This window comes from Archocentrus centrarchus, chromosome 8 (genome assembly GCF_007364275.1).
Source record: "Archocentrus centrarchus isolate MPI-CPG fArcCen1 chromosome 8, fArcCen1, whole genome shotgun sequence".
Lineage (NCBI taxonomy): Eukaryota > Metazoa > Chordata > Actinopteri > Cichliformes > Cichlidae > Archocentrus > Archocentrus centrarchus.
In genome coordinates, this window is record NC_044353.1 from 10,554,285 (window position 1) to 10,565,005 (window position 10,721).

General features: G+C 43.0%; 1 protein-coding gene across 2 annotated transcripts; it reads right to left on the reverse strand.

The window, feature by feature from the left end:
* Positions 1 to 16: 16 nt before the first annotated feature.
* LOC115784247 (probable ATP-dependent RNA helicase DDX17) lies at positions 17 to 7,388 on the reverse strand. Of its 2 annotated transcripts, XM_030735396.1 has the most exons (14): positions 7,155 to 7,388; positions 6,994 to 7,062; positions 6,705 to 6,864; positions 6,497 to 6,593; positions 6,257 to 6,390; positions 6,097 to 6,162; positions 5,801 to 5,942; positions 5,505 to 5,665; positions 5,196 to 5,368; positions 4,992 to 5,102; positions 4,685 to 4,746; positions 4,452 to 4,511; positions 1,357 to 1,602; positions 17 to 1,145 (listed from the first exon to the last, which is right to left on the reverse strand). In XM_030735396.1, the coding sequence occupies exons 2-14, from the start codon at positions 7,041 to 7,043 to the stop codon at positions 709 to 711; spliced, it is 1,899 nt and encodes a 632-aa protein (XP_030591256.1). In that variant the 5' UTR covers positions 7,044 to 7,062; positions 7,155 to 7,388; the 3' UTR covers positions 17 to 708. The 2 variants fall into 2 exon arrangements, with proteins under 2 accessions (XP_030591256.1, XP_030591255.1); XM_030735395.1 differs by having other exon boundaries at positions 6,994 to 7,388.
* Between the last annotated feature and the right edge of the window lie 3,333 nt (positions 7,389 to 10,721).

Here is a 10,721-nt window from a genome sequence, read left to right on the forward strand (position 1 = left end):
AGACACACACACCCTGTACACTGAAGAACTTTATTAAACATGAAAAAACAAATTGTAAAAAGGGGACTTACTGTTTGCTAGGAAATCTCATTCATCACTGCTGCAAAGACACTGGTGACCAGCTAAATAGGTAAGCCTCAGGATATTCGTTAGTAAATACAAACTCTGCCATGCCAAATCAAGATGGAGCTCAAACAAAGGAAAACACTTCTTATGTGATTAAAAACTTTAACGTTTTCTTTAATATTTCAAGAGGATTTTCTGGCTTCCGATAAACACAATGATCTTAAATAGAAACAAGCTACATACAAGATAATTAATTCAGCACCTACCTTTGCCATTACCTAAAGGGAAAACATAACACTCCATCAAGCCCTTGTAAGTAGCTCACAGAGATTCACAATTCAAAAACAGCATCTTTGTTTTTTAATTTTTTTTTTTTTTTTTAAACCAAGGCAGTTGTGAAGAACTCAGCTAATTAATACAGATACACTTCTGTCACACTAATGCTCATTTGACTTTAAATTGAAACCAAAGTTGTCACACAAACTAGAAACCAGCTGAAAACAATTGATGTTGAAGAAACGAAGATCTTTGAATCGGCTCAAACAAGCTTGTAACTAAAATGTTGGAAGAGAAAAGTGCAAAATCTGCAAATCTGACTGGGTGTAGTGTGCATGTGTTGTGCTGCGTTATGCAAAGTCTACATCACTTTCTCCCTGACAGAGAAGGCGGTGGAGGAGCAAACTGGAATGGTGAGTGCCCCATCAACCCCATCATGGGCTGGGGAGGGTTGAACTGCTGAGCCATTAGAGGCTGAGGGCCCGATGAAGGAGGTGGAGCCTGCCCCACAACACTGCCCCCTGAGCCGCTCCTGGAGCTGTTGTTATTCTGGTACTGGTCATAGGAGGTGGAGCTAGAGCTGTAGCTGCGTCCTCCATCCCTGCTGCTGCGATCTCTGTAAGAGGAGGAAGAGGAGCGGTCCCCATCCCGGGTGTTTCCGCTGCGGCTGTAACTGCCGCCGCCGCTTCGACCATCCTTGGAGCTGCTGCCCCCACCCGCAGAACGCATTCGACGATCGCACTCATCCTGGTACATCAGGTTGGGATTGTTTGAATTGGAATTGCGGAAACGGGAACGGCCCCCTGGGAATAAAAGAAGGGAGGAAAATAGACAAGAAGAGCAAGATGCCATGAAACTGCTAGCTCCCTTAAATATACTCAAGTGCCATCTGCTATACTTCACATATTACCAAAACTTCATCCCCATTTAGTAAATCAAAGCTGGCTGGAGACCTGAGCATTTAAATTATTTAGGCAACACATGATGTCTAATCCAACAGGAGGCACTCCTTACTTCCGCCTCCACCTCCTCCTCCTCCACGTCCACTGTCGACCAGCTGCAGCAGTTTGGGATTTATCGCCTGCCGGGCTTCCTCCAGCACCCGGATCAACTCTCTGGCCTGCCGGAGGTTCCCCGGAGTGAAAAAGGTGTAAGCAGTGCCTTTGTTAGTGCTGCGAGCCGTACGGCCGATACGGTGGATGTAGTCCTCCGAAGAATTAGGGTAGTCATAGTTGATGACAAACTTGACATCCTCCACATCTTCAGACGGCATCAGTTACAGGGAGGGAAAAAATACAAACAGAAGTCAGAAGAAAACTAATGCTAACTGACTATCAAATTAATTCATTTTGCCTATTAAAATGTGAACATTCAGACAGACAATAGCTGCAAGACACCCATCATCCTCTGAAAGCATTACTTACCAGTCAAATCATCAGCTATTGGTACACTGTGCACATTTAGAACATTACTTAATATGCCAATTAGAAAACTTGGGCTCAAGAATCTAGCAGAGAAATAAAGTATCTGCACACATGCAAACAGGTTACAGACAAATATAAGCTAGAAAATAAAGAAAACGTTACAGCAGTCTGACGATGAATTTGGGCAAAAATTCAAATTTAAAAAGGAGAAATTAATTTTAAAGACACAGCAACCCTAACATTAAATCAAATATAAAAGATTAACTGATGGTTAATTTCTTTTCTTAAAAAAAAAAAGTTCAAAACACATTAGAGGTCTGTTTCTCATTACAGTTGACAAAGGGCTCAAAAAACACTGCTGATTAGAGGAAATGGAAGTCTTGTTTTGGAAGCATAATGATGAAGACTGGCGGAGGAGGAAAATAGGGAATGGGGAAGGGTTAGGTACAGTACTTACCCTGTATCAGAGATTTAGGGATTTACCTTTCTGTGCCACCACCCATCACCAGTCCTGGGAGGTCTGCAGGGGTAGGAGGAGAGCACACCGGACAAATGCAGTCCCTTCACCAACCTCGCCACTCCTCCACAACCCTCCCAAAGCTGGAAACTGTCTGGGCCAGAGCTCCAGCTGGACTGTGCTGGGTTGCGGTCCTAAGCTAGTCTTAATTCTGCTTCTTCATGTCTCCCAGCCGTGTTCGGCCTGGAGACATTACTGCTGGGCTTATGCTGATTCTAGAGGAAGAGGGTCAGTTGAGAGGCCTTCTAGATTCTTTGATGTCAACTTCAAGGATCTAATGTCCTTGTGAAAACAGCTCACTCTGCCATTTCTTAGATTACCAGGAAGTAGTGATGACTAACGTCCAATTAAGAGGTTGGTTAGTGAAAGTAGTAATGGGCTTTGACTGGTGCCGCTTGCTTCAAATGCCTCCTAGGTCACTTCAAATGGCAGTGGTATTATAGAGCCCAGCTTTTCAAGTTTAGTAACAAGAAACAGACACTAAAGGAGAGAAGATGTTTTCTTTAAGAGAGATTTGGGAGTGGGCTCTAAGGGAAAGCAATTTGTTCTAGTTCTTATGATGGTATTTAACAAGTCTGACCTGGTGATCTGGTATGATGTATACAAAGACAAAAGGCCAAGGGTTTAAGACAAAGGGGGTGAAAGCTGCAGGTTTGGGGATAGAGGTGAAAGGGACAAAAAGGACAAGAGTCAAAAAGGATTAAAGGAAAATAAATAGATAATAAGAGACCAAGATGAGGTTGAAATGCTTGCGGGGGGGGGGGGGGGGGGGGGGGGTGAAAAGAGAGGATCAGTAACAGTAAGAACAGAAGGAATGAGCAAAAGAGGGGTGATGAGAGAGGCAGATGGATTGAGAAAGACATAATGAAAGGAAGGGGAGTGAAAGGGAGGGAAACTGATCACAGAGAGGTGGCTCCTCCAGGCCAGGACTCCTGCCAGCCAGGACCAGACATGACGTCCTCAGAGGGAGAGGCTGCCCGGCACAGCCAGTGGTGAGGGGGTGTTGGGGTCTGGCATCGGGGGGCAGGTCAGAGGGGGAGTCTCCAGAATAGCTGCCCGTGCCTGGCTTGGCTGCTTTCCACCCTCAATTCCTGGCAGGTGTTTCTTTCTCTGTCTTCTTGTGACGCACCACTGCATCTCAGCTTCACAAAACTATATTTTCTATTTAAGTGGGTTAAGTGGTTTGCACTTTTGCAAGTGCAAATTTAGGTACAATTTTTGTTAGTTTGTTATTGAATGGACTTAAATCTTCTCAAGGACTTTACAGGAAAGTTTTTTTTTAATCCATAATAGCCATTAGAATAAATACAGGTCGTGAATATGAGTGGGTGAATATGAGTTAATCTGATCAGCAACTGCTATGGGTTCGTCCCTCTGTTGATGGCATGCCAAAAGGGAGTCCAGCCTCCTCCACACCCCCTTCTTCACCCTCTCACATGACAGTTGCCCCCGACCGTATGATCAAATTTTGGAAGCCCAGCGGCACCCTGCACTTGCCACTCCCTCCTGCCCATCATCACCCAGGCAGCCAGTGTCTTAGAAGGCGGGGGAGGGAGTTTAGTTAGCGGGCTCTTTGCTAAGTTTTCAGCGGAGGTGGCCGTGTCTGGGATTGTTTAATCAGGTTGTCTTTCTCCCCCAAGACAGCTTTCGATTTGTCATGCCTAGGTCCGGCTGCAGGCTCCCGATAGCCTGTGTGCTTCTAGTTGCCAGAAGAGAGACTTGAAACAAAACATCACAAATAAACAAAATGAAAAGAAAACAAATGAACACAGAATTAGGTTAAAGGTTTGACTGTCATGCTGTAAGGGGCTGCTTTGCTAGCCTCTCCCCTTACATTGTCACACTTCATTCGACAACATTCATATGTTCAGCTTTCTCAGTGTTTCTTCAATAAAGCAAAGGGACTTCAGTGTCTGCAGGACACCCTGCTTCAAATGACATACTTCTTAGATACACACTTTATCTGAGAAGCAGCAAATATTCTTCAAGAAAATGCCACATTTGTGGCTGGCCTTTGATAATTTACTGTAAATAAAGATGCAGAAAAGAGCCTGATCAATATATGCCGATCATTATCATTCTAAATACTAAAGAGTGAAATATAATGCATATGTGTGGGGCTAGACTTAGGAAATTATTTGCTTTACACTTGAGCATACATGACGTACCAAGCCCACGTGAGGCGACATCAGTAGCAATGAGGATGGGAGCTTTGCCGCTACGAAACTCTGCAACATGAGACGAATAAGAGATGCTTAGGACATAAATAATTTTATTCAATTCAGTTTATTGTCATTATGCAAACAGAGCTGGCACACCAACATTTTCAGTATCAATCAGGGCAGAGTAACAACAGTGCAGAGAACACACCGCCACACAATACAGTGAGTGTCTGTCGTACCTGATAACACCCAGTCTCTCTCTGGCTGGCTCTTGTCACCATGAATACACATCGCTGGCCACCTAGAAGGCAAATTAGCAACCTGTCAGATATATTTTAAACCACTTAATAGTATGTGTGTTCTAGTATGTGTGTGTTCTTTTGATTTTTCTTTATAACTACTTATCTGATCTACATCAAATCAGGAATGGGCAATTCAAACAAAAGTACAATTCAAGATTCACTGAGGAACAATTCGACCAGCCTTCAAATATTGTTCCCACAGGCCACCCCCAGAACACGTGCCGCGATGAGCCAGTATACTTACCCATCACGTCGCATCCTACGTGTGAGGTCATCACACCGTTTCTTGGTCTCAACAAAGATGATTGTCTTGTTTTCCTTCTCAGCCATAATCTCTTCCATCAGCTGGATCAGCCTGAGGAAAAACATATGCATTATAATTAAGTATTAAGGGATGTACACACCAGATGCTGTTATCCTTAGAAATCCTACGTGACCAGACTCTTACTTGTCGTCCTTTTCGCTCTCCAGACAAACATCAACAATTTGAAGGATGTTGTGGTTGGCACTGAGCTCCAGAGCGCCAACATTGATCTGAACATAGTCCTTCAGGAAGTCCTCTGCCAGCTGGCGAACTTCTTTAGGCCAGGTAGCACTCCACATTAGAGTCTGTCTGTCCGGCTTGGCAAGAGAACACACAAAATAAAACACTAAACATCGAAATGACTGCTGTGTGTGACTGAAAACATACCAAGACTAAGCAGCAGAAAACAAAACATAATAGATACAGATACAAATTTTGAGTATTAGCTTTTACCCTGATCTGATCCACAATTTTGCGTATCTGTGGTTCAAAACCCATGTCCAGCATGCGATCAGCCTCATCCAGAACTAGGTATGTGCAGCGCCGCAGGTTGGTCTTTCCAGCTTCCAGGAAGTCAATGAGACGACCTGGAGTGGCGATGCAGATCTCAACACCTGGGTGAGACAAACTTAGCCTGTTTCCGCGTGTAATATAATTTGTTAAACTGAAAATAAATACATTACAGAGAAATCCAATGTGGCTCTCAAAGGGACACAATTGTGTGGTTGTTATATTGTGTTACTCCTCACCTCTCTCCAAGTCTCGGATTTGAGGTCCCTTGGGAGCACCACCATACACACAAGTGCTTTTGATGCGAGATGACTTTCCATAGTCATATGCCACCTGCTGGACCTGCTGAGCTAGTTCTCTTGTGGGGGCCAACACCAAGCACTGCACAGCACATATGTAGAGACACAACAATCCTCTGCTTAGTGTTTGCCGCTTTAATGTTGTGTTTTCATGTCTTTAATACAATTCTCCTAAACAATTCATATCCCATGGCAGACTACTCAGTAATTAGTGTACTCCTTTTCTCTTTACGTACAATGGGTCCATCTCCACGCTCCAAGTAGGGCTGATGATTGATGTGCACGATTGCAGGCAGGAGATACTAAAGAAAGAAAAAAAAGGAAAGAGTGATCGATCTTTCACCTGCTAAATGGATCTGTGTGGTGTGTACAGGTGTAGAAGAAGATGCATCTCACCGATAAGGTCTTCCCCGAGCCTGTCTGAGCGATGCCCACCATGTCCCTCCCACTGAGTGCCAGAGGGAAACCTTGAGCTTGAATGGCTGTAGGCTCCTTGAAATTCTGCTGCATCAGTACATCGATTACATATTCTAGATGCCAGAAGCAAAAAAAAAAAAAAAAGAAAGAAAAAAAGAAAGGGATGAAAAATATAGTTATGTCTGTCTGCAAACTGCCCACAATGCTGCAGGTGCTTACGGGGAAACTGTGCCTGATGGAAGCTGATGACAGGTTTTGGGCAGCCTGAACCTCGGACAGTGATTTCTTTCTTTCTGCGATACTCCTCAACATCATACTGAAAGCAAAGAGAACACAAGCAACAAGTAAACACAAACGAAACATTGTCTGATGGGCTGCTAACACAACAGATGCAGCTGAAGATCAGACTGTGACATTACAGAAATACCTGGCTCATTCGCTGCACTTCTGGATGTTCATTATAAAAGTTTTTCTCAAATTTAGGAAGCTCGTTCAGGTCCCACCTCTTCTTTCGTAAGCGGTCCCCAGGATTCCCAAATTTCTTACCCGGTGGTGGTCCTCCTCTACTTGATCCGAACCGAGGATTGCTGGAAATATGACAACAGACTGTAACATCAAAGCAATCACTGCTGGTCTCTCTCTTATACACACATATCACAGGGTTTTATGATCACTAACCAGCATTAGCTCAGATGCTAACTTAACAGTCCTCTTACCCTCTGTCACGACCGCGGTCTCGGTCTCTGTCTCCGTAAGAGCCTCTCATAATGAAGGCACACGGTCCTCTGTGAGAAATTGGTAAGTTTTATAAGACAACACTGGTTTAGCCAACGGATCTTTATCTCCTACAGGTTGTATGGTTTTCGCTTATAGATACTTTTTCTGGCCTTCTCTGAAAACTCCAGAAGCCTCTCTCGGCGCGAGCTTTAATTATCTTGGAAAACTAACTAAATTTAAGAAAAATGTCTTTATAAACGCCTGCTATATTTCTGCCATATTTCTGTTGTGACTAGGCTTCGTTCAGCTGACTTGGTAACAAGACGAAGCAGCTGTTGCTGTTTTGTTGTTAGCTTAAGCTGAGCCGGCGACAGGAAGCTACTGTGATTGGCCCAAGAGTACCTGGCTGCAGGAAAGAGGCGGCCGCCATACTGTACCAGAAGTCACGTGACCTACATATCGGAAGCGGGTCTTCTTGTGCTTATTCCTCATGAGCAGGCGGCGGATTTAACAGTTAGAAAATTGTGTTTTAAAACAGTCAGCTACATTTTTACAGTTTTACATTTAGAGTTAATTTAGAATTTCAGGTCTTTGAACCCTCCTTTTGTTTGTGAGTCACTTTGACCCGGGGCCTGTTTTAATTATCCAAAAGTGTCAAAGATTTCCAATAATCATTGTTTATATCTCACTATTAACTCAATTACTAATAATTTCAATCAATATTTAGTGCATTGGTGTTCTTTGTTGCAAAGGTATTGTATTTCAATGAGGCCAATTCACTTGTTTTTCACAAAAAATGCATTTTAAACTTTTTTCAGTGTATATTGAAAAGAACTACATATATACAGTTTTTAAATTTTACTCTTTTTATGGAGTGATTTTCATCAACAGACCCCTCTTTTTTGAGGGTCAAATTGACCCTGGGACTTAACATCAAGACAAATGAGCAATGAGGATTTGTTTTGAAAATAAACTTTATTTAAGTCATTTTTTTCAAACCAGAAATGTATTTATTTATTATTTATTTATCTCGTTTGGAAGGCATATATTGCTTAAAATGCGCAGCGACCTCTGAATGCCACTAGCCTTTCATCCACTGTGTCATTAGGGCCTGGGTCATAGAGTAGTGGAAGTTGCCCTACCCACTTGTCCCACACTGTCCTAATAGCTGCTAGCTTGTCTCTCGATTATCGAATTGTATTACGCTGGAGAAAATCTGAAAATTCTACAGAGATATTGTGACACAAAATAAAGCCCTGCCTGTCTGTGCATCCCATATTTTGGCTGTTGAGTCATCATTTGACTTATAAACTCCAATGTCACTGTACATTCTGTATAATGACAATAAAGGCATTCTATTCTATTCTAATCTATTCTTCTAAACCCCAGCCAAGATGAGGACCCCCAAATGTGCATCTCCATGTATTTTATCCAGCTGCTTCCACTTCTCCTCCAAGACACACCTTTCTTCCTGATTAGTTATTTCAAAAATTATTTTCTGTATTGATGACCAGGCATGACCAGCTTAAAAGCTGACTTTATACACTGCTCAAAAAATAAAGGGAACACTCAAATAACACATCCTAGATCTGAATGAATGAAATATTCTCACTGAATACTTTGTTCTGTACAAAGTTGAATGTGCTGACAACAAAATCACACAAAAATCATCAATGTAAATCAAATTTATTAACCAATGGAGGCCTGGATTTGGAGTCACACACAAAATTAAAGTGGAAAAACACACCACAGGCTGATCCAACTTTGATGTAATGTCCTTAAAACAAGTCAAAATGAGGCTCAGTATTGTGTGTGGCCTCCACGTGCCTGTACGACCTCCCTACAATGCCTGGGCATGCTCCTGATGAGGTGGCGGATGGTCTCCTGAGGGATCTCCTCCCAGACCTGGACTAAAGCATCCGCCAACTCCTGGACAGTCTGTGGTGCAACGTGACATTGGTGAATGGAGCAAGACATGATGTCCCAGATGTGCTCAATCGGATTCAGGTCTGGGGAACGGGCGGGCCAGTCCATAGCTTCAATGCCTTCATCTTGCAGGAACTGCTGACACACTCCAGCCACATGAGGTCTACCATCCTCATGGAGTCAGTTTCTAACAGTTTGTGCAGACACATGCACATTTGTGGTCTGCTGGAGGTCATTTTGCAGGGCTCTGGCAGTGCTCCTCCTGTTCCTCCTTGCACAAAGGCGGAGGTAGCGGTCCTGCTGCTGGGTTGTTGCCCTCCTACGGCCTCCTTCACATCTCCTGGTGTACTGGCCTGTTTCCTGGTAGTGCCTCCAGCCTCTGGACACTACGCTGACAGACACAGCAAACCTTCTTGCCACAGCTTGCATTGATGTGCCATCCTGGATGAGCTGCACTACCTGAGCCACTTGTGTGGGTTGTAGAGTCCGTCTCATGCTACCATGAGTGTGAAAGCACCACCAACATTCAAAAGTGACCAAAACATCAGCCAGAAAGCATAGGTACTGCAGAACCACTCCTTTATTGAGTGTGTCTTGCTAATTACCAATAATTTCCACCTGTTTTCTATTCCATTTGCACAACAGCATGTGAAATTGATTGTCAATCAGTGTTGCTTCCTAAGTGGACAGTTTGATTTTACAGAAGTTTGATTTACTTGGAGTTATATTGTGTTGTTTAAGTGTTTCCTTTATTTTTTGAGCAGTGTATATGTCCCACGATTTGGACCCTGGCATTGTCTTTATTATGTTTTCTGCAGACAGCTTTGCCTCACATACAGTGTTGCAAAAGTATTCACTCACCCATCCAAATCATTGAATTCTCTCTCTCACACACACACACACACACACACACATATATATATATATATGTGTAATAATCTAATGTAATTAAAATTAAAGTTTACATTATTGATCATGTGCATGACTTTGTGAAATTTCTAAAGCAAATGCTGGATATATGACTCTTGAGAGGATTTCCAGCTTAGACAGTAATACCATTCCAAACACAGGAGTAGCCCTTTGAAGCCATGAATTCAAAATGGAGTTAGTCCCATTTTGGGGGGCGGGGGATATTTTTCAATTTTCAATTGGCAAGTAAATATTTCAAATTTATCAATATTTAGTTTCACACCTGTGGCTTTAGAAAACTGAATGATAGGTTCCAGTTCTAGCATCAGTTTTCCTAAAGTATTTATTCCTTCAGCCCCATAATGTTTTATCATAACTGCCAATAGTTCAGCAATGATTATCAATAACAGAGGTGAACTACTGTAACAATGTGATGTCCTGCTTTACAGGTACCATGTTCTAGAGCAGGGATATTCAACTCCAGGCCTCGAGGGCCGGTGTCCTGCAGGTTTTAGATGTGTCTCTACTTCAACACACCTGAGTCAAATATAGAAGTCATTAGCAGGACTCTGGAGAACTTCACTGCATACTGAGGAGGTAATTCGGCCATTTGATTCAGATGTGTTGGAGCAGGGACACATCTAAATCCTCCAGGACACCGGCCCTCGAGGCCTGGAGTTGAATACCCCTGTTCTAGAGTTACACAGCTGTTGACATCCCTACAGAGGTGGTCAGAAGTTTCCATCCGCTCATTGGTTCTTAGACAAAAACATCAGACAGTGCATAATAAAAAAAGGATTGTACCCTGCCTCTCGCCCTATGACAGCTGGGATAGGATCCAAGTAAAGTAAAGTAAAAATAGAATTTTCAAGAGAGAGCAGATTTTAAGTCA